The sequence below is a fragment of the Melozone crissalis genome, unplaced genomic scaffold (genome assembly GCF_028551555.1).
Source record: "Melozone crissalis strain CALT ecotype California unplaced genomic scaffold, PUWL_Pcris_2 ptg000018l_1, whole genome shotgun sequence".
Lineage (NCBI taxonomy): Eukaryota > Metazoa > Chordata > Aves > Passeriformes > Passerellidae > Melozone > Melozone crissalis.
The window spans coordinates 12,067,681-12,094,669 of NW_026535796.1; the positions used below are offsets into that span (position 1 = coordinate 12,067,681).

Consider the following 26,989-nt stretch of genomic DNA (forward strand, 5'->3'; position numbering starts at 1 on the left):
GGGCTTTTCCCTTCAAGCATTAATAATTGACAAGTCCTGCCCTCACCTCAACTACACAGCCCATTCTTCACTCTGAGGGGAAAAAAGATTCTGCAGAAATTAAAAGCACTATCCCAAGAAGGGGAATTATTTTGTCATCTAAGGACACTTACATGGAAGAGTAGAGCTGATGGGCAGTCTTGTGATGTTTCTGATTAAAATGCTGCCTCAGGATATTACTCTCCTCCTCCAACATGAAACAGTCAATTAGGCTGTGATATATTCATGTAATAAATACTTTTTCTTATAAAATTTGTCAATCCAAGACTGGCAATACTTTTGCCTTGAAGTCACCTCACTAAGAAAAAACATGACAGATAAATCCAGTCTTAAACTAGTTAAATACTGGCATCTGAGGAAGCATAAAAGTAGGGAATAGACAGGTCTATTTTTCAATCCCATCACAGTGCTTAAAAAAAAAAAGGGGAGGGGACAGGAGGGCTTCATTTCCATGAAGAGCCATCTTACCCTTTCATTATTAATTTTATATACACATGCATACATAAACACACACAAGTGCACTCACCTTTCACCTACAGCAGGTGAAATTTTCATAAAACCTCTACAGGTACAAGAGCATATTAAATTGAGCAGCACAAAAATCTGATGGCCTCCAACACAATGGTGTCAGATGACCATCCTGATGACTCTCAGACCACTCTCTTACACCACATTAAAAAAAAAACAAAAAGTCATTATTGAAACAAGAAGTGTCTTTGTGGAGCATCCACCCCTAGCTCTCACTTGTAAGCACAGCCAGGATCACGGATGTCCAGCTGTGCTTTTCCACCACCATGTCCTGCCTGCAAGGGCCCAGTGGAACAGCTCTTGAACACAAGAGGCAGGGATGGCTCCACAAAGCTTACAGAGTCACAGAATTCCACCACTGCTCACCATCTTCCAGTTTGTCAGCAGGAGCAATGTCTAAACGTGCCACAGAGATCCTCAAAGATCTCTTTCTGAATACCTGCATGCCAAGAGTCCTGAGCAGAGAGCACCACCCCAGCATCCTAACTCCTGTTCAGTCAAGCAGAACAAGATCTCTGCCCCACAAAAATAACATAAATAACAACATCTCTGCCCCCTTCCCAAGTAATAGGCAGCAATCCTTATACCTAACACTAGCCCATCTTACATCGTTTCATGGGAAAATATTTGCATTTTTGGATGCATCTACAGGACTTCCTCGTGTACTCTATTTAGCAGAGACATCTGTTACTCAATATATATATATATTTCATCTAAATCCCACCCTCTGAATCCTTTCCATCAGTTGTCACTAATGAAGCTTTGTGTGCAAAACCAAGCACATTCTGCCCCCATTAGGAAGCCAATTACAGCAGGAAAAACAAGCAATTAACAAGGTGCAAAATAAACATCTTGCCACCTGCCTTTTAATAGCAACCCCACTTCAAACAAGTCACAGTCTCAGCACAGCTTACAGAATTGGCAACTGATGTTATATATGCATTTATGCAGCAGCTGTTCTTCATTGCAACAAATATTACAGGCTTACTAGATAAGGTCAGCATATTTAAAAAAACATATAGCAAGTATTAAAACCTGCTTTGAGGCCCTGAATGACGCTTTTAATGAAATCAGCAGCATCAGGCTTGTGTGGTATTACAGCAGAGCTGCAGTCACATCCCCAGCTTAGAGAGATTTCTCCTCATTTCTCCTTGCTTAGCAGCTTCAGCATTTGTTTCGCTAAATCCAGGGGCCTGAGCAGCTCTTAAACAGTGTGTGGGGCAGCCAAGCACACAAAGCTCTACAGAGCAGCCAAGTCTCTCCTGCTTCCATCCCCCCTGCCTCTCCTTGCCTTCCCCACCTCCCCACCATCACATCACTACACCCAATTGCACTGTGGAGCAGGGGGAAGAAGGGCACTCACTTAAAAATACTTTAAAAAAATAATCAAGGGGGAAACAAATCTATATTCCATCTCACTCTTTGCTCCTTAAGCCTTCATGCTTTAGAGGGGAAAGGAGGACTTCCAAAGATACCAGCTAGCTCCAGAGGGAGCCACTTTCCTTCACCTTTTGTGCAACAGGATGAATGACACACTTCTGAGCAGTTAAACAGGACTAGAGAAAGCCCAAGGGCACATCTGCAGGATTTAGCAAACCTGGAGTGGAAAATGTGCCTGAAAAAAAAAACAGCCAAGCTTCCTCCTGCATGTTTGCTTTTGCATATTTCCCTCTTCCTCTGACTCTCTACTGCTATGTAAATTATTTATATACATTAAACTTTCCATGTCACATTTCAGTTCCTGACTAATGTCCTATTTAACCGCTCATTTCACAATAAATGTGAGTCTCTTCCTCTTAGGATTCTTCCCTCTCTGACCTCGCTGGGATCCGAGGAGTAAAACACTGAATATGGCACTTTTGCCATTGTGCACAGGATTCTGAGTGTTGGTTGGAGATGGAGAGAAAATTGCTAACATTCTTTCTCTAAATGACCACAGGGAGCAACAGGCAAGAGAGCTTTTAACTCCAAGCAGGGCCAACAGGGCTACCCACAGCTTTATAGAAGTCTGCATCATGATCAATAGCACTAAAACAATCCTTCATGGAAAAGTTGCCCTAAGAAGTCCTATATTTAAATAACAATTCCCTACCCTTGAATAGCACTGGCAGGTCAGATCTTAAAAGACCCACGTCTTCAGTTCTGGCCATTATCTACATGTACATAGAATAAGCAAAGTCAGAAGAAGGGAACAACAACAGGAGGTGAAAAGTAGTGAAAGGTCAAAATTTCCCAGACTCGTGAGGGTGCACACCTAAACCTGACCTACTGCAGCCAACAAAGTAAAAACAACCTTTCAGCTACCAGTTTCTCACACTACCAGTGCAAGTGCAGAGATCTCACAAGTCTTTCCTCCAGCCCTAATTACAGAGACAAGGTCAGAAAAGACACCATTTGCCAGCATGAACTGCACGAGGTCATATGGCCACTCTAGCTACAGAAGTATTTTAGGAGTAGTTCAATCAGCCAGGTCACTTAACTGACTTCATTTCTGTTTGTTTTTTAAACAAGCAGCAATATTTTCCCTTGCATTTTGTGGATAGGAGAACAGGAAGCAGGGTTGACTCCTTAATCACCAGCCTGGGATTTCAGTACCCATCACCAACAATGCCACGGAGCAGCAATGCCTAGCTGCATGTTACAGATCTAAATCCACCCAAAAATGCCAAGGAGGAGCCTCATCCCGACAGTGACAGTGGGTCAGAACACTGTCAGCTTTCAGAAGCTGTTCAGATCACAGGAAGAAGGCGGGTGTATTATCTGCACTGCCTCACAAATCCACGTGACAGAAGCTGCTCAAGCTGCTCCAGCTGCACATCAAGAAAGCAGCCCACAGTTCTCAAGCCTTCTTCAACTCGATTAATTCTAGGGCAGTCTCTTCTGCTTAATGCTGATGAGGGCTGCAGTGGGTTTTCTGACCAGCAGGCTGCCTGAAGGCCCAAAGAATCAGCAGTTTGAGGACTGCTGCTTATTGAAGGTGGCAAGGGACCAGAAATGTGGTAAGAACTTACTGTGAGAAAGAGTTGCACTTCTAGTTCAAAGAGCTGGGACTTCAATTTTTGCAATTCTTTTTCAAAGGATGCTTAAAGAGACCCAGTTCTTGAATTCTTTCCACCCTCTTCAAAAGAACGGCTGAAGAGATCAAATTTCACTAAACACCAACAGCTGAGTGCCATCAGTACCCAGCTCACCTGAACAAGAGTGGAAAGCTGGCAATGCCACATATGGCTCGAGCTGCAGTCCTCCTAATCAGCGTGAGCTAACAGCCCATAAAACACTGACTAATTCCCAAATAGTCACATGTGTGCACATTCCCCCCCAGCTCTTCTAAACAGACTTCTGCAGCTTGGCAAATGGTCAGATTAAGCAGAGGATATATGAAGTTAAGCAGAGAATGTTTTTGGTATGTAGCAGTCTCTCCAGGTCATAGTTCATAAAACTCTTTACAACTTCTAAGATCAAAGCAGCTACAGCCATGAAAGACCTATTAGTTCATTAGGTCCATCACCCAGCCAAGGCAGGTTACCCAAAGAGACATGACAAAGTTAAAGTAATGGTGTGCAAAGAAGCCGAGCACATTTTGCTTTGAAAAAAAAAGACGCTAAGCAAAGTCAGATATGTGAACTAGGTCCAAAAGTTAGAGGTCAGTTTTGTTTTCAAGAAACAAGCAAGCACGTTTCTACAAGGCAGCTATAACATGCTAACCTATATCTAATGCTGTGGCTTAGCTATGAAGCCCAGCTCCAGCCCCTCTTTCTCACTCTCAATTGCAAATTTCCATCTCCAAACAGAAATGCCTTCTACCACACAGTTCAGTAAGAAAATTACTTTGGAGCCCTGCTACTGAAAATGCATCAAAGCACAATCTTCAAATTCTCAACTCCCCACCCCCTCCTGCCCCCAAAAAAAGAAAGAAATCAAAGGATCAAAAGGAAAGACACGGTTTTGCTCCCACTGGCCTACAATAACAATAATGATCATAATCTAGAGATCGCAGGAGGTTCATCTACCCTCCATGCCAAGTCAATTCGCTCCATTCACAACTGCGCATAATTATTCCTGGGACTGCAAAAATTACTGTCTTTTCACTAGCAATAGAATTGTAAAAATGCTTTCAACCTCAAGCCCTTATTTATTAAAACAAAACTTTTTGCTCTTTTACGGTTCATGTTAGTTCTGGCATTTCTGTGCAGAGGGTCAATAATCCAGTCGTTCAAAAAATAGTCACGAAAGACGTATTAACATAAGCTGTGCATTAAGACACAATTATTTATATGCCTGACATTAATGGCTCTGCGCTGTGCACTGTATCAACTCACAGATACTTTAGCAGGAAAATAACAGCACTTGGGGAGAATTTCTGCTCTCCCAAGGACAATTAGCATAACGCTAACGCTGAAACGAGGGAGCAATAAGGATTGACAGAGGAATGCTTCATCCCAGAGCCTCCAGAACAGCGGTGCCCGTCCCCAAAGTTTGTACCCATCGCAGCGCGCTTCCCTCCGCTAAGCACACGCTGCCCGTGCCTAATGCTTCCCCAATCCTTAGATTAAGGAAATGCGAGTCAAGCAGTTTCAGGATGCATTTCAGCTCTGCCACCAGAGCTCCCCGGCGCGGGAGCCCAGCGGGACCGGCCGCGCTGCCCGCCGCGGCTGTGCCCGAGCCGGGGAGCGGCCCCGGCCCCGCCGAAGGGCTGCCCTCGGTGCGGGCACGGCCGCCACAGCGGCGGTACCGGGGCAGCGCACACCTGCGGGAGCCCGGCCGCGCACAGGTCACGGCACCGGGCGCAGCGGCACCGCGAGCTAACGGGACGGCGCCGCGTCCCAGCCGGCCCCGGAGTTTGGAAACTCTCGGCAATCCCGCAGTCACCGCAGCGCCCGCAACTTGGCCGGGGCTCGAGGGCGAGTGCCACCGGAGAGACATCGCCTGTCCGGGCTGCACGGAGCCGCGGAACAGCCCCGCAGCGCCGGGAGCGGGCTGTGCCGCCGCCTCCCGCCCGAGGGAGCCGCCGAACCGCGGGCAACCGGCCCCGAGCGACAGCGCGATGCTGCGCTGACAGGGTCGCGACACGGCGACAGCGGCGGGTCCCACCGCCCGCCGTTCCCCTGCCCCGGGGAGGCGAAGGACACACGGCGCCGGTGCCCCTGCCCGCGGCGCGGCGGAGCGCGGGGTGCCCCGGCTCATCCCTCAGCGCTGCCCGCGGGATGCCCACCCCTCACCCCTCATCCCTCTCCCCTCCGCCGGACCGGGCGGGCGGCTGCCGCGCCGCAGCCACCAGTTGCGCTTCCCGCTGCGGTACCTCAGCCAGGACGGGATGACAAGTCCGCCCGCTGCCGAAGCCCTCTCGCAATGCAACAAGTGCCCGCCCGGGCGCGGCGGGAGGAGGCGGCGCGGGGGCGGTCGCGGTGCCGCCGCTCAGCGCTCGGGGCGCCCCGGCTGCCACTCACCGCGCCGCGCGCCCGGCGCCGCCGCGAGCCCGCCCCCCCCGCGCGCGCGCCCGGGCACTCTCTTGGGCCGCCGGGGATGCCGTACCGCGGGCCGCTACCATCAAGTACACGGGGGGGAGTAGGACCGCTCAACCCGCCCGCTCGCCGTGTCGGGCCGGCCGGCGGCGGCGCGGTTTCCCCCGGCCGGGCGCGGTGGTGGCGGCCGGCGGCCATCGGCAGCGGAGGAGCCGCGCGGTGGGAGCCGCTCGCGGGGCCGAGGGCGGGAGCGGGATCGGGACTGGGACCGGCCCCTCGCTCGCCTCCAGGGAGCCCCCGGGACCGGGCTCCCGCAGCCCACAGCCGCCGGCACGCCGGCGCGGGGCAGCGCAGCCCGGTGTCCGCTCGCTTGGCCGGGGTTTGACGCGGGGTTTGTGTCGTTGCAGGCACAGCGCAGAAATGATCATCCCGGTCAGGTGCTTCACGTGCGGCAAGATAGTGGGGAACAAGTGGGAAGCCTACCTCGGCCTTCTGCAGGCGGAGTACACCGAAGGGTGGGTTTGAGTTCTGCGTCCTTCGACTCGTGCCTTGGGTGATAGAGCACAAGATCCCAGAGCGCTGGGTTGGGAAGGAGCTCCGGAGATCATCTCGGCCAGACTCCCTGCCCAGGCAGGGCCAGAGGCACGAGTGCAGGGTCGTGGCGTCATGAAAGAGACGTAGAGAGGCGTAAAACCATTCTGAGATTGTTTAACGGAAAGTTAGAAATTGCAATGGGCAACAAAGTATTTGTTTCCCCACTGAATCTTTCTGGGAAGCAGTGTGGAAGTTGCCAAGTCGTGGCCCTTGTACCCAAAACGTTCCCAAATATGGAACTGTACACATTTGCTTGTTTCTGCCCTTCCCCTTCCATATACCCAGCTTTGACACCAACGTGATCAGTTTTTTAAAGGGAGAGAAGGAAAAAAAATGTTACAAGTTCAAGAAGTGTTTAGCATTTTAATATTTCCCTATCTTTATTATTCCTCTGCTTTTGTGTAGGAGTTTTGTGTTGTCACTGACAAATGCTCGCTTGAAAACAGTTGTGGTCATTGGCTTGCTTCTGGGGTGCTTGTTCAAACTAATGCAGTTATAGTAAGAAGTAGAGTTTACAGATATCTAACAGCTAAAATCTTACAGTGCAGTACTGGAATCACTGTTAATGGTAGCTTAAGAAATGGATGGGCAAAATGGGAAGACTTGTCTAAAGAATCAGTAGTTTAAAAAGACACCCACACCTTTCTGTTTGTCCCTTAAAAGTGCTCTTTTTCCACAAGTCCCTGGAAGCTGGAGGAAAAGGCAAATACAACTTAAGTTGTCTTAAAGCATATAGTATGACTTTGGAAATTGTGATCAATGTTAGTATTTTGCATCTCTGATAACTGCAGATGAGAGTTCAGAATTCTCCAGATAGCTCTTAAAATTTACATATCAACAGACATCAGATGCTTTTGTTCTCAAGTGTTTTGGAAAATTGAGGCATCATGTGATGTTATTTATAAACATTCTTTGAAATGCCCCTCAGTGTTCTTACAGTTATCTAAAACAAGTTTTGCAGGTGCTGTCCCAGAACGAGCAGCCCTGCTGCACTATCAGCGGTTGCAAGGACTGAGTGACATCAGAGAAGTTGGCTCCTGCAGTTAGACTGTACTGCTTGAAGCTAAACAACCTTTTACCATGGTCCAGCTTGGGCAGAGTCTTCCTTTCAGTCCTTTGTATTTTAGAAAAGTATCCATTGGCTTATTCCTGCAGGAGAATTACAAGTCCCAGGAAATTAAGTTTGTTTGGAGCAAACGCTGTATTGCACTGCATTGTATCAGTGTCATCATAAAGACATGAGATCAGTCATGTCCCATGAATGTCCCCTTCTGAAGGAGCATCAGCCTGATTTATGGTTCAGAGGTGCCAGCTGAAGATCGTGGTAGTACCGTGACCTTTTAGAGGGGTGACAGCCGCAGCCATGGGAAACACCCGCAGTGGTTCAGGCTGGGATGACTCAACATCCCCTACCCAAACATGAGAATCTGGAGCAGTCACTCCAAAGGAACTCAGTGGAAGGGCTGTAAAACACTGATTTCTGACCAGTCTGCACCTACTTACTTGTGTGTATGTGGGGGGCAGGTTGTATAACCAAGTGCCTTCTCCCATGGGAGCTGGGAAGGATTGTAGCCATCCTCAGAATTAGCATCCCTGTGTGGGGGAGGTTGTGTTCCCAGTTATTTTAGTTGCTGTATATCTCACCTTTTTAGCGTGGCTCAGATCTTAAATTTATCTTGTGAAATGGGCAAGAATCATCCTCAGTTTACAGAAACATGTTAAAACAGTGCCCTCTGAAAGCGGTGGCAGCTGGGGACCCTTCTCAGCAGCAGGTCCTGTGCTCTGGCTGGCTGGAGGATGGGCAAACATGCTCAACAGCACTAGGTGGAAAAGGGCATTAACAGCACATGCTGAATTTCTGTCTGTCTGTGAACTGCAAACAAATTTCCCTCTATGACTGAGCTCAAAGTAATCAGTGTGTTGCTTAGGAAACGCTTACAAGTGGTTCTGACTCACTTCATCTGTTGTGTTTTTTAATTGTTGTTCATTAATAGAGATGCCCTGGATGCCCTTGGCTTGAAGAGATACTGCTGCCGCAGAATGCTCCTCGCCCATGTGGATCTGATTGAGAAGCTTTTGAATTATGCACCCCTGGAGAAATGAGATGGAAAAAGCACTGTGCTGCAAGCCATGTGGAACCTATCTCTAATTTAAACTTGAAACTGGACTTCAGGCAGTAAAGAATGAAAGCCAGCTGTAGTGCAACCATCAAGAGATGTTTATCTTCTGGATAAAATACTGCCCCAAGCCACTAACCTCCTTCAAGGAAACAAAGGAATGATGAAGTCCACTTAAACAAGATTTAGAGATTAAAAGTTTGGATGCTTCTTCTTAAATCAGTATTTGGAGTTGTGAACTTCTAGATGCTTCTGCCAGTAAAACCAAATGTTTGTCCATGTAGAAAAAACTATTATGTTTCATTAAAATGTTGAAATAAAGGAGGTTTTTCCCTTGTAGTCTTCCTAGAGTTTCTGGATAAAGTGTATGCTTGGATCTATCTTGCTGGTTGGTTACCTTAAGGTTAGAGGTACTGCTGAGTACCCAGTTCAGTGTCCTGCACTAGGCAGGCAGGGCTGAGCTGTGGTTCCAGGGACATGGAAGTGGGTACATTTGTGAGGCATTGCTCCCAAAAGCTGCTGGAGCCTGCAGAGAACACTCCCCACCGCAGTCAAAATCAACTTGTGTTCTCTGCCCCGATCCTTACCAAACACTGGGGCTGCAGTATCACAAAAACACATTCAGATGGTGCAGTGCCTTCATTTAAGCAAAACATGTCTGAGTGTCTCCACGGAGAGCACTGGATGTGAGAATTGAGGCGTGCTGGTGTGAACAGGATCAAAGTGCTGCTGCTGCCAAGCACCTGCACCCCTCTGTGGCTGGTACAAACACTTCCACCGCTCATCATCTCAGCGACTTCACGCTGTGCTGCGGTGCTGCCTGCCCTGACAGAGGGGCTGCAAGGGAGAGAGGGCAGCTGGAGCTGCAGGGCTGGGAAAGGTCGCCTGCATCCAGACAGGCACTGACCCTGCCCCAGGGTCCCACCTTTCTCTTGCACAATCAGCTTGTAAGGTGGATCATGTTTTCACTCTGCTTTCTGCCATGCAGAAGATGCATTGTGCATGGCACACCATGTGCCTGGCACAGGCAGACATGCCCATCTTACCTGAAAATGAAGGAGGGCCATTCCTGCCCTGCCATTCCTGCACCTGTGCAGGTTTGGGATTTTGTGCAAATGCAGCATTAGTTCATCATTACAGCAGCCCAGTAGAGAATGGGCTGGAAAAGGGGATAATTCCTTAGGATGCAGTCTCTTGCTCTTTGGTGCAATTAAACTCTTGGCACTCATGTATTAGCTTCAGGGTAAGAAGTATCTCTGTGGATTCTTTTCTGTAGCACAAAGAATCTGGTTTGAACAAACCCTGGGTTTACAGAAATAGTCATTATTTAATGTGCTTACTGGGTCAAACTTGTACCCACAAAGCTTAAAACTAGATTGTCTCACAAAATAAGAGGCAGGACTGCTGCTTGCCTTTGGCTATCACCCAACCAATCTTTACACTTGAACTTGCTTTTCAATTTACTACAAGGCAGTAGTAGATATTTCTCATATTCAGCAGTTCTTCACAGAAGACATTTTAAAACCTGTGCTTTACCCTAATGCAAAGAGAATTAAGCAATTAATTCTAGCATTTGTTTCATAGTTGGTTGGGTAGCTTATGTTCTGCATGCCTGCCGTATTAGCAAGCTGAACACACTATAAAAACAAACCAAAAAAAGCCCTTCAGTTCTCAGGCAGGCTATTTTGTAAAAGGGACACTGAACTGGAGGATGACCTTTCCCCAGTGAAATGCAGGAAGCTTTTCCCTGTCAGAGTGGGGTGTGCTGCAGCCCTGTGTGCAGCCTGTTCACAGATCCGCGGCGGGCCCCGCTGGGAGCGCAGCAGCCCAGACGGGAACGTCTGGCAGAGGCAGCGTGCAGGAACGCCGTGCAGAAAGCTGGCCTGCATCACTGCCAGGGAACTGGATTAGATGAGCTGACAGGACTCGGTTTCTATCTGCAAAAGCAAATTTCTAATCTCGTTCTCTGCTTCAGAATAACATGTTTCTTTTCAAAGCGGGTGCCAAGTTGTCTGACGTTAAAAGTTACAGCTCCTAAATACTTAATAATGCAAACGCAATCTGCAAAAACACAGCAGGTCTCGTTGAAAAAACGCAAAGGAAAAAGAAAAAGCCACCTTGGTTGCTCTCATTACTATTCTCAAAACCAGGGTGCAGTGGAAGCCAGTGGCAGTCTGGTATCACTCCCTCTGACAGATGTTACCCGAGGAGCTGCAAAAACACCTGACCAGCAAGACTCAGTCACAGCAGGCACTAACATTAGCTCATGCAGCCCTTGACACCCTGTGTGCACCACAGCTTTTCCTCCGGAGTTTGCAAATGCAGCATTAACCAAAAAATGTGGCAAAGCATACGGTTCATTGTGATCATGTGAAAAGTTATCTCGAGAGTTTTGTCCTTGGGAGGGTTAGGAGCAGAGCTTCAATCCTGTTGCAGAAGGAGTCTGAAATTTTCAATGGATTTCTATAAATCCCATCTTTCACCCCTGTTCATTGGTAACTAGGAAAGTAATTCCCTTTTTGCTGCCACTTCCCCTGTGCTACCTTCTGCAGCAGTTAATAACATAAGAGTATTGGATGTGCTTTTTACCTGCCAGATGTCTTTGGGAAGAGTCATTAAATATGCTCACAACAACCACAGTTTTTCAAGACAATGTAAAAGATGTGTATACACAAAAGAAATAAAAAAGCCTCAGTTTTCCCTCAACCAGAAAAAGAAGCCCTTAACAAAATCAACAGATAGGCAGCGGTGGGGAAAAAAAGAAGATAAATGGTAGTGAATATGCAGTCCTTAATTATATTAAGAATTCTGTCAGTTGGCAGGTTTTTGAAAAATACAAAAATCCCACCACTCCTCTGCAGTCACTTATTCACTTTACATGTAAAACATTTTGGAAATTTTTCAAGTCTGTCTTGAAAAGCTGTTGCAGGGCTCCCACTAACCCCGGTCGTGGTTTAACCCCAGCAGCAACCAAGCCCCCCACAGGCACTCCCTCATTTCCCACCAGCAGGAATGACCCTCTCTGGGGAGAGAATCAGAGGGGTAAAAGCTGGAAACTCGTGGGTGGAGATAAAGGCAGTTTAATAGGGAAAGCAAAAGCTGATCACACAAGCAAAGCAAAACAAGGAATTAATTCACTGCTTCCCATGGGCAGGCAGGTGTTTGGACATCTCCAGCAGAGCAGGGCCCCATCAGGTGTAATAATTTCTTGGGAAGACGGCATCACTTCAAATGTTTCCCCCTTTCTCCCCCTCACTTTAATACTGATATAATTTGGTCTGGAACATCCTTTTGGTCAGTTGGGGTCACCTGTCCTGCCTGAGTCTCCTCCCACCCTCCCATCCTCCTCCCCAGCATGGCAGTACCAAAAGCAGAAAAGGCCTTGGCTCTGTGTGAGCCCTGCTCAGCAAAAACAAAAACATCTCTGTATTACCAACCCTGTGTTCATCACAAATGCAAACCACAGCCCCATACCAGCCCCTGTGAAGAGAATTAGCTCTAGCCCAGCCAAAGCCAGCACACCTAGCGTTGGGAAAGCAAGCAGGCACAATCAAAAGTGTGACAGAAGACTCTCTGTCAGCCAAGCCACAGCCTCCCCTCACACATCACAAACATCCTGGAAGAACAAAGCAGTGCCTGCGACACACAGTGGGAGCTGAGGTCGTGGAAGTACAGAGGAGCTGCTTAGGGAGCTCAGCCTCCTGCTTCAACCTGGAGCATCAGCACCAAGCTCTGTGTGTGCTTGGAAAGCTTTACGTTTGTTGAAATGACAATTTTAAACAAAAAAACCCTCTTGATCATAATTCTGAGTCCATCTGCAGGAAGGAAGTGAAATGCTTTTGTGCCGATCTGTAATGAGCCTCAGGTTTTATATCTCAAAAGGAATTTTGCTCTGAAAAACCTCCTCTAGTGAGGGTCTCACCCCAGGGTGATTTACTGAGAGATGTGTGCTGGGCTTTTGTTCTTCCCATGACTTTTCCCTAAATGCAGTCTGGAATTAGATACTGAAGTCTGACTTCTTGTATATGTTTCTTGTCTATATGAAGAAATATGAAAACTCTCAAAATCCTGATTAAAACCATTACACAGACTCTCATAACAGTGTATTTCCATCAAGATGTCTAACTAGCCCTGTGGCTACAAAGCTATATTTCACTGATAATAATCTGTGAGAATCCAGAACAGGAGCTACCTCTTTCCCTGCAAATGGCCCTAGAAGAAAAATCAATCCTTACCCTGACAAAAAAAGGAGCAAACAAAACCAGAACCAAATAGCTTATTTTCCTCTAGAATCAGTGTAATTCCAAATAGTTTCTAACTTCAGTATGGATCCTGGAAAGAAAATAGCATGTCTACTTTAACCCTTCTCAGAGCAGACCCATGTACATCCACTTGAGCTCAATTAGCCAGCAAGATTTTCTTATTACTGAAACTTCTCAATTGAGACATCTCCAAGACAATGTTGCTTTCACCTGGCTCTGACTGCCCAGAATATGAACATAGATTTGCTTTCCCCTTCAGTGCATTTGCACCACGATTTACATTGTGGCTTTGCTTTCAGCCCCAATTTTTATTCAGTTTCTCCAGCCAGTGAGAAAGCGTTTTTAATTGCTCAGTGGGGACAGCACAATAAAGATGTCTGAAAACCCAGGACAGGGAGCATGTGGCCAAGCCTTTGGCTCTGCCATGCTGGATGGTTTGATGTGTGGCCCACTGAAGTCTGTTGGAGTATTTTCATTAACTTCAGTGTGACTTAAAATGACCTGGGAACCTGTGGTGCCCTACACCACTCAGGTGTCCAGGATTAATTCATTTTGTTAAATTCTGCTAAGAAAAGCTGTTTGAGGTGCCCAAGCATTAGGCACTCAAAGAGCTTTCAGATCTTGCTGCAGACTTCAACCATGTGCACCTCTAGTACATAAGGCCATAGAGGAAAATAAAAGGTAAGAAGTTACCTTTGGCTGCAGTGACTCCTGCCACTGAGGGGCAGCTGCAAGGCTTTTCTTCAGGCTGGTGTTTGGAAGCAGCACAATATTCACATGGGAGTAAGTCTTTTTTAAACCCTCATTGCTTTCTCCTTCACACTCCCTTCCAAAAACATATAGGGAATGTGGAGCCAAGTCATGCAGAAAATGTTAGGGTTTGCACCCCTAATCCAATTTCTCCTTCTCCACAGAGACACATTTCCAGACTGTCAGTCATCCTTTGTGGTAGCTCCACCTTCCCTTGTGCTGTAGGGCACAGGTAGCAAGGGTGAAGCCACGTGAGCCCAAGCACCACACAGGTTTCCCCATAATTACTCTCAGGATACACCTGCTCCTGTGTTTAACACTGAGTCTTGTAACAGCCAAGCCAGAAAATTCATGCAGGAAAGCCTTTCTTTATCCCTCCCAAATACGATGCAAGTGTTTTAATAAAATGGGTTCATTATTCCCTGCTCTTTAGAAGATGAACAACTAAAGATCAAAGAAAGGCATAGAACAGCTGACAAAAAGCTAAAAGCCCACAGACTTTAGGGAGCTCAAGATGCCTGGCAGTTAACAAAGCAAGTGGAAAAAGCTGTGGTCAAGCCTTTCTGTGGGCACCATGATTTTGAAATAACACACTGCCCATCCCACAGGCTGGATTTAGAGCTAGGAGGAATAAATACTGAAAACTGTCTCTTTGGAAATCAGATCTCCTTCTTTTAAAAGCAAGTCTACTTGGAGAACTCCAGGAAATTAAGTAAGTTTAAATAAATCAGTGCCAGGAGTAGGACAGCTGTGCTCAGCACCCACTTTTAGATACTGACCTTTCATGAGCTGCTGCTTTCTACATTTTCTAGTGGCTCACCACAGCAGTATCTACAAGCTTTGAATTTCCTCAGAGATTACCTAAATGTCACTTTCCTTGCCAACATCTCTCCAGAGACTCATTCCAAGTGCATGAAGCTCATTGGGAATCTTTCCTGAAGTACTTTGGGTCCATCCTATTCCACTCTCTTTGCATTCTCCAGGCTGGTCCACAGCAGCAGCAGAGGCTCCCTTTGCCCATCTCCGTGTAACATCATTGTTCATGTCTTTATGTCTTTCAAAGACAGAAAAAGGCTTTAGCTCATGGTGTGTGCTCAGGGACAGGCTTTGACAAGAACATACGGCCTAGTTAATGTGAGCCTTGGGCAACCAGTGCAATGCCTCAGTTTCCCTTTCAGAACCTCTGGGATGGCACATCCCACTCTTCAGAAACCATCAGAGATGAGCAACGAGGAGTAGCCTAACCTCACCCAACCCCTGGTGTCTTCTTGCATCCTTATCAGCACCCCCTATAATATATTCTCAAATCCTAATGGAATATTTTTAATTAGATTTTTAAAAATCACTTTTTGACACTAAGCAGAGCCCACTGCTGATGGAAAGCTGCTGCCCTGAGCTTTTGCAGCAATTTAGAAATCAGCAGCTTCACTGTACCCAGCAATCCAGAAGGTTTATAAGAACACAGCTAATGCCCAATTATCCCCAGCTGTTTACTGAAAGCTGCCTTAAAGTGCCTCCCTCCTTCTTTTTTTCCTTTTTAACGAAGTCTTCCTTCCAGCAGTGTGTGTGAAAGTGTGCTCCTTCCCAGGCAGTGATAGGAGGGAGAAGAGAGAAACATGCACTTTATGGAACAAGGGGGTAGAGAGTAGTCAGAGCAGTGGCCCCTATGCAGGGCCAAAGGCTGCCCTGATGAAAGGGGATGTGCTCCTCCCAGCACTGAGCAGCCCCTGCCCACCAGCTGATGGGCTCTGCCCAGCTCCTCCCCAACACCACAACAGGTACAGCCAAGCCCTCCAGCCTCCCATTTCCACAGAGAGTGGGAATTCAGAACTCTTACAGTTGAGTTTATAAATGTACAGGCAGCAATGCAATAGCTAACGCTTGGGCTGGAGGTATAACAAGAGGTTTTGCTGAAATTCCCTCAGAAAGTTTAAAAACAAAAATCAGATGTGTGCTGCTCTAGGCTGTAGGCCTTTCCTTGTAATGAGATGTGCAGCTGAAGCAATTACTAACTTTAGGTTTTTTAAAAAGCAATAGCAGTTTGACTAGGAGGTCTTCCTCCAGGAATGAGCTAGTAAATGAAAGCATTAAGTTAAAAAGGGCTTGAGTGCTTCAGATCATTACAGAGATGGCCTACAGCTCCACACTTCACCAACTTCAGGGTTTTTTTAATATTATTGTCAAAACAGCTTAAAGAAAAGCCCCTTTGGATCCACTCAGCATTAAATGCAGCCTAGACAAATGGCTGCTTTCCTCCATTAAGCGATGTTTTTAAAAGCAAAATACTAATAATTAAATTCCACTGATGAAAAATTGCTTCTAATAAATAAAGAGAAGCAGATGCCATTGGCTGTGGCAGCTTTCATGTCAGCGACCTGAGCTGCTACTGAACCAAATGGATGTGGTGCTGAAGGAGCTGGGAGCAGCACCATGGACAAACTCCCATTTCAGCTACAGCCAGAGACATCTTGGGAGATGGTTCCTGGTGTTTGAGCAACAGCCAGGGCAGCTAGTGATTCCTGCCAGCCTGGCATCCCCCAGTTAAACCCCTTTTAGCCTGCCTTCATCTCAAACCACCAATGGGCAAACTTGCTTTGGGACAGGTCCAGGACTGGGATCTGTGCTGTCCAGAACAAAGCTGGAGCCTCCTCCCAGGACCAAGGTGGTCATGCAGTGCCTGATTGAAGGCCCTTCATGATGGCTGGGGCCAGACTCACCACAACACTGGTGTTTACCCCACCCCCTTGCCCCCAGCCAGGGCAGCATGCCCAGGAGGCCAAGAAACTCCTACTGCTTCCACATCTCAACCAGGGCACATCTCCACAAAAGAAGGAAATTCTCCAGGGGATACCTGGACAGCAGAGTTCTTCCTTCTATTGGAGACTTCTTATAAATTATCATCCCTTTTCCCTCCCATCCCACCTCCTGCAGGCGCATTCCTAACTCAAACCATCTGAAATGTATTCTAAACTCTCAATGGTATCAGCTAAACATAACCAGAGAGAACTTCAGGTTTTCACTCCCTTCTGTACATCCAGGGGGTTCACAGAATCAATGAGGTTGGAGTACCTGTGAGGAGGATGAAGTCCAGCCTGTGACTGAACACCCCATGTCAACAGGATCGTGGCACTGAGGGCAACATCCAGCCTTTCCTTCAGCACCTCCAGGGACAGTGACTCCACCACCTTCCTGGGCAGCCCAATCCAGTGTCTATCACCTTCTGTGAAGAAATTCCTCCCTTTATCCAACCTGAATCTCCCCTGGCACAGCTTTAGACTGTGTCCTCTTGTCCTGTTGCTGGTTGCCTGGGAGAAGAGACCAACCCCTACCTGGCTACCTCCTCCTGCCAGGCAGTTGTGGAGAGTGTTAGGATCACCCCTGAGGCTCCTTTTCTCCAGGCAAAACAACCTCAGCTCCCTCAGCCAAGTTCCAGAAGCAGGGAAATCATATTGCATATGAGGTTATTGCAATATCACAAACTTAAGCTGGTTATTTCTTTCTTCTTTATTTTAAAAGCTACAATATTCAGGTAGCTCAAGAAAAAACAACCTTTGGATTTTGTTTGCTTATAAATCCATCACAACAGCTTGGGGGAAAACAGTAAGTAAGATATTGGAAGAAGAGCACAAGAGGCCAAAAGAAGAGCATCTGCCTCTGGATGTGCTATTTGCAACCAAAGTCAGGTAGCAGGCTGTGATATTAGTGTGTGGTATTGATTTGTTCTTAATCCAGAGAAATGCCCCTGTAATGAACTCTGCTGTGCCCTTAATGATTTCATATTGAAGGATGTTAGGTGCCTTGCTCATAACAGAGTAACAGCAATTCCAAAAATAGCAATCCTCATAATAAAATGTTATTGAGAATCCTGAATTTCAATATAAAAGGGACTCTGCTGTACTCAAGGGCTTACAAGATACAAATGCATACTTTAAAAAGTTGTATTAAAGTCATGTTGGTACCTGAGTTACTGAGACACCATGAGATGCTACTCCAGGGAGCAGCTGAGCCCCAGGTCCCCAGGAAACTTTTAGGCAGATGTAATAGAGGCTGGATTTAATCCCACCAGATGACTGGGGCTGGATGTGTAGAAAGAGCTGAGATGCTTTTGGGAGCTGCCTGTGAGGGCAGGCGAGTGCGGCTGCGGTGCTCCTCAGCAACCATCAGGGACAGCTCAGGGATGGGGTGCTGGGCCAGGTGCCACGTGCCTGCTCCTGCCTCTGCTGCTCATCCCCAGCCTCTGGCAGATGCCCCTTCCAGAGGGTCACCACCAAGCTGCCCCTGCAGCTGCTGCAAGGAGGCCTGAGGGAGAAGGGGCTGCCGCCAGCTTGCCAGTGGGAAGAAGCATTCCCACCAAGATCTGGGCCACCACACAGAACTCAAGAGCTGGGAGCACCAGGTCTGGGGCTGACCTCACTGGCAGGTGATTCCCCAGCCTCAGCTCTGCCAGTGCTGCAAACAGGAACCCCAGATTGAGCCCAGAGGCTTCCCGGCCTCTCTCAGCACAGAGCTCGTCCTGCAGGCTGGCCCAAGGGAAGGATGGCGGTTCCCCACCTGCCACCACATGGTTGGTGCCAGAGCCCCTCTCCTGGACTAGAGAAGCAGAAGGGAAGACCCAGTCCTGCAAAGAGATGCTGGGAAGTAGCTTCAAGCCTTTAAATAAGCCTCAGGCACCAACTGACTTCATTAAGAGAAACCAGGGGCATCTCCTGCCACCTCTAGTGGGACTGGAGACAGAATTAATTAGGAGGAAACAAGGGGTGAACGTTTGCCTCCTACAAGCCCCAAAAACAAGCTCAGAGATTGGTTTTTAGGTTATCCAGGATGTAGACTGGAAAAAAAAAGCCATTAGATCAATTATGCCTTATTAAAACCATAATTGCTTTAATTACAGCCCATTGCTCCTGACCCCTGCCCAGAGGGTGATGTCAGCCAGGCTGCCCCTACCTGCAGGGTCTGTGTGTGGGGCAGGTGGGAGCACCTGAGGGGGCTGTGGCTTGCTGCCTCCTCCAAGACCTGTTCCTGGGGAAAAGTGGTATTAAAAACTGGACCAGAACAGTGAACTTGTTCCCCTGAACTGGCTCAAAGCAGGTGAAACAGGAACTGGCTCCCTCTCCCCAAACTCCCTCTCTGCTCCAGCTTAGTTCCTGCTGCCAGTTAACCCACAGGCTGGCAGCACCTGGTCCTCCCCAGGGAGACGAGCAGCATCCTTGGACCCTGTCTCTGAGAAAGACTCTGAATCCTAAAGCAGTGAAAAAAGAGCAGCAGTGCATGGAGAGCAGAAGCTATTTGCATCCACATTCCAGAATCCTCAGCCTGCAAGAAGAGAATCAAGTTTACTCTGAGCTCCAGGCTATGTGAAACCAGAAAAAATGAGTGATTCTAAACCAGAATGGTTTTAGAAGAGGAGTGTCACCAGAGTTCAGCAGTTTTGTGGGGTCATAACTCCTTAGAAGATGTATTTTTATTGTTACTTACATTACAGGCAGAGCTGAAGAGGTGCAGTTACAGCTGGGACTCTGTGGAGCTTGGCACAGCTTGAACAGGCACTAAAAGGAAGTTTTCAATCTAAGATGACAAGGAAAAGGAAAAAACTGCTAGGAATTCATTTGTCCATCGTGCTGAGCAGGCCATGGTGGGGGGCTCAAAGGTGAGAAGGAGCTCAGCTCTCACTCAGGAGGTGCAGGATGAACATTTACTGCACTGCTGTCTGCTCTGCCATTCCCACCCAGCACCAGCACAATCTGAGCTGCTCATCTCACCAAAGAGGTCATGAGCTCTGCCAAAACCCTGGTACAAGAGGTGTCCTCAAGCATCCAGGCAGAGAGGGGACACAACTCCTGCATTCCAGTCAGAGCCGTAGCCACATCCCCACCAACGCACTGCTCTGCTTGGGAAATGCTGCCTCTCATCGCCCACGTCTGTTTAAATTCAGTTCACTCCCTGAAGGCAGAGTTGGTTTTTTGGTGTAAAGGGGGCCAAGAGCCCACATTTGTTGTAACTATGATTTTAATAGCCTGATCCTGTCACATTACCTGTGGTAAGTGAACTGGAAAATATATGTGAAAAATGTATTTAATACATATGCAACCTTCTTCACTGTTTCATGATGTAGGGCTCTGCTCCCTGTTTTAGGGTTCAGGATTTTTCAATCTGGAACTGTAGACAAACCTCAAATGTTTCTTTTGAGTAATCCTGCCAGGACTGCCAGCTAGAGCCTAAACAACTGAATCATTCATGAGCCCCTCCACAGAGCACGAGGCATTCAGCAGAGGAAAGAGCACATCAGCCTTTAACTGGCTGCTATTAAAAACCTGGAAAAGGGCGGTGGGAGAGGGAGGAAGGAGGAAAAGGAAATAAATTATAATGTTGATCATGTTTGTGGAACAATGATGGAAGACAGATGGAAAACACAAGGACAAAATGTGAATTAGCCTGGGATGTCTTAGACAGTTGGGAACATTTAAATGGGACAAGATTTAATTTAGGTGAATATAAAATAGGTCCTGATGGTGCTCAGTATATAACAGAGGAATAACATGCAAGAGAAGAACCACAAGAGCTGGGTGTAGAGGAACATGCCTACAGATGTCATTTTGTAGTGAGATTACCTGTTATTTCAGTCTGGAGGAAACTAAGCTGACATCTTCCAGGAGTGAAGGCAGCAGCTGAAGTCCAAAACCTGAGCCTGGTGCCTCACATTTCAGGTCATCATTGCTTAATTTTGCATCCCAAAATGGGCAGCAAAGAATCAAAGCATGTAAAACAACATGGGAAAGCAACTAGCCAGTAAAGACTGCTTGGGAGGGTAAAAAGGTTATTAAACAGGAAGGAACTCGGGAGGAGGGAAAGGGCAACGATGAGTCTGGAAGGATCAAACACATTTTTCTGGTGTCAGACTTCTGGGATAAAGGGGCTCCAGCCTTTCTGAGCAAAGTAAGAAATACAAACCTCACCTGTAAGGGTTTTTCTGTGGGCAGTGGAAATCCTCCAGCATGGCAGGAGATCCAGAGGTGTACATACACACACATAAGGCCAGAGCTATAAAAGCATCATCCCCCACCCCTCTGCACCCCAGTGTCAATGCCTGCTTTGGTTGCCTCTGACCCCAGGGGTGCAAGGGGCTCAGTGTGACCCCCCCATGGCTGCCAGGGACACATGTGACAGCCATCAAAGTCACATCTGGGACTGCAGGGGCGCAGGGTTGGCTGCTGCTGTCCCAGTGCTGGGAGAGAGCAGCCGGTGGCAGGATCAGGCCCTGCCAGGGCACGGGGCTGTCCCTACACTCTGGGTGGGTAAAACTGCTCTGCTCTTGTCAGCCACACAGTTCACTACACAGAAACATGAAGCCTGGAAATGCCTTACTCTCAGCAGCTCATTTTTGCAGAGAGGAGCTGTAATCAGAAGAGGGAAAGCTGCTGATCCTGATGGCCTCAGCCCATGCAGTTTCATTTCTGTTAATGCTGGCACGCAGGAGGAGCAGCCTCCTTGGCAGAGCATTAAGAGGACTTCAGAACCCCAGAGTGGTGCACTTGGAATGACTCACTGAATGCATTTGGGGAGGCATCAGCATCCGTGCTGCTCATGTGATTACAGCTCGTTTGAGAGCATTACACTCCCTCCCTACAAGGAATTTGTCATCTTTGAAGGCACCACATGAATCTGCTCCCTTTTGCCTCTGTGGCCAGCTGGGAAAGGAGAGAGCATTCCCCTCTGCCATTTCCCAAGCAGGCTGTATTTGTCCTGTCTCACCAGGGAGGAGAGTATCAGTGCCTGAGCCTCTGAGCCACTGCTGCAGCCGTGCTCAGACCCAGTTCATCAGGAAAACAAGGACATTACAATCACCACTGAAGGGAGGCTTCATAAATGGCAAAAGAAAGGGGCACCAAGGCCTCCCTAGGGGGAAAATTCTCCCAGTTAAATGGCAGGAGAAGAAAGGGCATGTCTGTGAACTGGTTGAGAGTTAAAAGCAGCCTTGCAGGGGAGCATAAAATACTCATCTTGTTTGAAACGGCAGGAACAGAGTGACTGCCCAAAGCTGGACCCTTGCAGAAACTGCTTACTGCTACAGCTGTTTTGCCCTTTGCTCCTGAGCAAATTGTGCTGACCACATGGCCAGCCCAGGAGCTGAGCTAACTGCTGCAAAGGACAATTAGCACAGCTGAAATCTCCAGGTCCAAAGGGAAACGGTGCTCCTGTCTCCAGAGAGGGGGGAAGCACCCAGGAGACCTGAAGCTGTGGGGATGCTGCAGGATGGCAGCTGCACCTTGATCACCAACACTGCAGAAACCCTTTCAAAGAGAAAGAGAAATTGCTTTAAAGCAATAGCTTCATGCTTAGAAACACAGCTCCAGACGTCCCAGACACCACCCAGGACAGTATTGTAGAAATTTCCCTCTGGGGATGGGAAAGGGTGGCTGTGGCCACACTGCACTCCCAAGGACACAGAGGGGACCAGGACAGCCCTTCCTTCTCGGTTTGTGCTCCACCTCCAACTCACTTCTCCTGGAAGCGGGGCTTGGGAAGAGATCTCATAAATGTACACAGCCACATTCCTGTCTTACCCAATGCATCCCAGGAATGCTCAGCAGTCCCGCAGCGGGGCACCGGCTCCCTCCCGAGCCGGCCGGCCGTGTGTCCCCTGCACGGCAAACACGCTTGCGGGTGTTTTTGGCAGAAATCTCCGCTCAGAGCCGGGCGCAGGCCAGGCGGGGCTGTCGGCCTGTCCCGTGAGAGCAGCGCGGTGCCGCAGCCCGGGGCCGGGCCCGCCGCCGGGCCGGGAGGCGCCGCTCCCTGTGCTCCCTCATGGGGCCGGGACACCGCCGTGTGCCCAGCGCCACCGCGCGGCCGCGGCCCGCACTGCGGGGGCGGAACCGCCGGCACTCGGCGGGCACAGGCAGCGCCGGCACTCGGCGGGACACCGGGCAGTGCTGACCCTGCGGACACCGGGCAGCGCCGGCACTCGGCGGGACACCGGGCAGTGCTGACCCTGCGGACACCGGGCAGCGCCGGCACTCGGCGGGACACACGGCACTCCCGGCACTCGGCGGGGCACCGGGCAGTGCTGGCCCTGCGGGCACCGGGCAGCGCCGGCACTCGGCGGGGCACACGGCACTCCCGGCACTCGGCGGGACACCGGGCGGCGCCGGCCCTGCGTCCCCAAGGGTCACCGTGGCACACGGCACCGGTCTGCTCCCGCTTCTTGACCTGCCCCTGGTCAGGTCAAATCATGGAGATTCCAACAGGACACGTTTATACCCCTGTGGCAGCTAATAATACACTATCAACTATCAATAGCAATAAATCTGCTATTCATTCTAATAAATAATCATAGTTTTAGTTTGCAATAGGTGATTATACTACTGGATCCTAAAACATAATATTGTAAATAGAATTTAATAGATCCCAACAGCAGAATTTTTGTAATTATAGCTAATAGCAATACTATAAATGCTAATGCTTACAGGAGATGATAACAAACTAATAAAATAAACTAATACTACTAATTAATAATAAATATTAATAAAGCTAATAACCACCCCTGTCATTACCCTGACAGGACAGAGGGCAAATGATGGGTGACACTGCAGGCCACTGGGTGACCCTGAGGCCTTGGGCTCCCCTGGACTGCACTGGCAGGTTTTGATCCATTACACCAGACTGCGCCTCCTCATTAGGCCCCAGCTCATAATAATTAAGCCCTGCGTTCTCATTTGACCCCTTCATCAATTATCAGAGCCTAAAATGCCCTCAAGTAACCCCTCCCAGGGGTCCAATGACCCCTGTGACCCTGAGCAACCCCTGAGGTTCTGCACGCTGAGCTCTCAGGGGGGAGCAGCCTGCAGCACCCCACACCACATCACAACCAGGCTGGCAGGGGCAGGGATGTGAAGCAGGCTCCCGCCAGCTTCTTTCCCTGCCTGGCCCCTCCATGCATCTTCTCGAGGAGCTGGCTCCTCAGCAGCAGGATCTGAGCAAACCAGAGAACTCACCTGGCTCATGGCAGCCCTTCAGTTGTGCCACACACAATCAGTACAGAGCCTTAAGCTTTATTTTTCTATTGGCCAGCAACTTAAACTGGGTTAAAAAAACCAAAAGCAATGAATATTGTTACACAGAGAAAAAGTATAAAACAACTCAGTGGATACAAGCCAACTTACTGTTTATATCTCATTCTTCCTGGCCTCTCCCAACCCTGTACAATGTGTTTGAAGGGAATGGGCAAAGGCAGCTATGAAGATATATTTAAGAAATCAGAAATATTGCTTCAAGCAACATGCTCAATATTTTCCTCTTAGTTAGTAGTCAATACTTGTTAAGGAACTTTACTATAAAACAAGAAATAATTTAGCGATTTCTCCTTTAGATCATTACAGAATAATTTAGATTTCTTTCCTCTCTTTCTTACTGTTGTGGAACCAAAGATACACCTCAGTTCCTCCACTCTCTTTCTGCATTAGTTGAGGATTATTTCATAGGACTGATAATGGAGGAGTTTCAGATTGACCTGCCCTGAATTTTAAGTCACCCTTTAGTGCCAGTCCACGATTTCTGCTCTGTGAACCAAAACCCCCACGATGCTGCAAGACCCTTTTACTGGTCTGGATGATTCTGCTTATGTTGACTGTCTGCTGCCAGGGGCTCAGCCAGCACTGCTAAAAGGCCAGAAGAGGGAAGAAATTTACTTATGAAGGTCTGAGCTTGTCTTCAGTGCTCAGAAACACCAAACTCCCCTTTCTGCTGCTTCATGAGTGTAACAGGCATACCAGGAAGGAGGGAACATGACAGGAGGAACACAGGATCCTGTGAATTCAGGCTATGATCCTGCTGGCACCAAGTCCATGGCAATGTCTGTGTCCTGTGTCTATCCAGGACCCCAGTGCAGAGACAATATTTAATTAAAACCTATTCCTCAGCAGCAAACAGCTAAGCCAGCACTACCAATTTACCAAGTACACTGGGGCAACTGGTTGGAACTGACTCTCCTGACTTTCTTGGCAATAACCAGTAAAGTGAGCTTCCAGATAAAGTCAGAAAACCCTCAGCTAATTAACAAGCTATTTGGAAGCTGAAAAGCATTGGTGTATATCCATTTCCTGCCAAGGGAGGTAAACCTGGAGGTTTTAGTTAGAAAAATCAAACCAAGGGAACATCTCAACATGTAACAGATGAAAAAGGTACTTCCACTAACTGAGCAGGCCAAGGGGTAGCAAGATATGGCAGCCTCACAAAAAGACCAGTTCTTCACCAAACCTCATCAGGGGATAGGGAGGTGGAAACAAGAGTCCTCACTCATGCTGGAAACCAGTCAATAAAACAGACTAGACCCAAAAAGGCAGTCCATCATCTTTGCTCCAGAACTGCTGGGAAGCAAAAGGCCTCCTGTGGCTCCTAATGGCACTGTGTTGGAGGAGGCTTCAAGGAAGAGAAAGAAGAATTGCTGCGAAATCCTAAGGCACCCACATCATCTTGGCAAAGTGAGTGTAACACCCAGATTTCAGCTGCCCCGAGTTGTGCTCCCAGTCGGCTGGGCACGTAGCTCCTGCCCCCAGTAAGCAGGCAGGCATCCTCTCTGGTGGAGAACTGCTGTGTTAGGGCATTGGTGCACACTTGGGAGGAGGGAGGGAGAGAGAGAAATCTTCCATGTATGAGAAGCTCAGCTCTGGCTCCAGCTCAGTGCAGAACCATCATCTGTCCTCACAGTCAGTGCCTGTGGGCCACTTCTCAGGAGAGCAAACCATGATTCTTGTACAGCATCCTGATAGCTTCATGTTGGCTCGGGAGAAGCCTCAAGGGAAACGGCCTTGGATAAATCTTGCTTTGTAGCTGTATCAAGGGACTGTTGTGCTAAAGCTTCTAGCAGAAGATCCACAGCTTTTTTGTTTCTTGACACTGAAGAGGAGCAGCTGAACTCCCAGCTGCCTTGTACTCAGCAGGTGAGGGTGACTTTCCCCAGAGGGGCAGGTAAGGCAGTGCATGGTTCTAAAGGCATTCAATTGCAGAGCCCAGTCCTCAAGTTACAGACACTTTGGTGGTGGTGGTGGTGGTGAAGAGTGGTCAGGTTTGGCAGGTGCTAAGGGAAGTGGCAGAGGGGGAGCAACAGAGCTCTCACAGCTATTAATATGGTTCTGACTTTAAACTCTTGTACAAGCAGCAGGTGAAAATCATCCCGAAGATCTACAGTGTAAAGGGAAGAAAGAAATACGTGAAAACCAGAGAATGGATGCAGTGCAGTCAGCAACTTGCAAATTAACAGTTCAGACCCACACCAGTGTCAGCCAGCTCCTGCCTGGGGATAACACACTCCAGCTTGCAATAAGCAGCAGGAAAAAAACAATCTGTGCTAATCCTTGTAATTAACCACCAGCAGCTTCCTGGGGTGTAATTTGGCTGCTTGCCAGAACAAAGGGGAAGATGAGGAACTCCCAGACACATCTGCATCATGAAAAAAGAATATCCTCTGCCATCCCCTCTTAAAATGCGAGTGCAAGACATTCACATTCTACACCTTCATTCGTCACCCTCTTGCAAATCAGACCCACAGGGCTGTTCTTCAACATGACACAGCTGAAGGAAAAGTTCTGAATAACTCGAGATAATCCTTAGGATCCCAGGAGGGAAGGTCCCTGCTGCAGGGCAGGAAGTTATGGGACACAGCCACAGGAGGGCTTCCTCGAGCTGCCGAGCCATGGCCTCCCACAGCCCCGGAGAACAACTCCTTCCCGGCCCTGCTGGATGAGGCACCTGCAGGGAATCTACCGGACTGGCACAAAGGCTTTTGCTTTGGACTGGTGAATCCTCGGGTCCCCGAAGTACCTGGCAACTTCTTGCCAGGCAGGGAAGAGCAGCAAAACATCTTTATTTCCATCTCTCAGCTAAGGAGATCCTTCAACTTCTCCCAAAACTCCCCTCAGCCCTTTTTACCTGCACACAAGCAATGCTGATGCCCACTGCCCCGATAATTTTCAGATGCTCTTGAATGAAGTTTTCCAGCTTGGTAATGCAACCACTCTGCAGGGTGAAAGGAGGGACATGGAAAATCAGCTTCATTTTAACCACTTCTCCATTTTAATCCAATGTTTGCAACTCTTGAAAGCAGCACTTTAATAAAAAGTGGTGTCTGTGAGCCATCTCTTCCCCCAATATCTCTGGAAAAGCTAAGCAGATGATGTGAACTGTGAACTGCATCATGCCTGGTATTGCTCAGGACCAGCTGGCTCAGGAACCTCTGAACAAACCC

At 48.3% G+C, this 26,989-nt stretch overlaps 3 protein-coding genes across 4 annotated transcripts in view; 1 reads left to right on the top strand and 2 right to left on the bottom strand.

Moving 5' to 3' along the window:
• Positions 1 to 5,936, bottom strand: part of TSPAN4 (tetraspanin 4) — a 414,602-nt gene extending 408,666 nt beyond the window's left edge. Inside the window, exon 1 of the mRNA XM_054275435.1 lies at positions 5,867 to 5,936. The gene's annotated coding sequence lies outside the window, so the exon portion shown is untranslated. The remainder of the gene's footprint in view (positions 1 to 5,866) is intronic.
• A 344-nt stretch (positions 5,937 to 6,280) lies between these two features.
• POLR2L (RNA polymerase II, I and III subunit L) lies at positions 6,281 to 9,079 on the top strand. Its single transcript, XM_054276013.1, has 3 exons — positions 6,281 to 6,316; positions 6,434 to 6,544; positions 8,618 to 9,079. The coding sequence occupies exons 2-3, from the start codon at positions 6,450 to 6,452 to the stop codon at positions 8,724 to 8,726; spliced, it is 204 nt and encodes a 67-aa protein (XP_054131988.1). The 5' UTR covers positions 6,281 to 6,316; positions 6,434 to 6,449; the 3' UTR covers positions 8,727 to 9,079.
• A 14,703-nt stretch (positions 9,080 to 23,782) lies between these two features.
• The window catches only part of CD151 (CD151 molecule (Raph blood group)), a 31,908-nt gene continuing 28,701 nt past the window's right edge, over positions 23,783 to 26,989 (bottom strand). For both annotated transcript variants that reach the window (XM_054276094.1, XM_054276093.1), the window contains 2 exons: positions 26,674 to 26,760; positions 23,783 to 25,926 (listed from right to left, as the gene is read on the bottom strand). In XM_054276094.1, the coding sequence (XP_054132069.1) occupies positions 25,867 to 25,926; positions 26,674 to 26,760 (147 nt within the window). In that variant the 3' untranslated portion in view covers positions 23,783 to 25,866. The remainder of the gene's footprint in view (positions 25,927 to 26,673; positions 26,761 to 26,989) is intronic.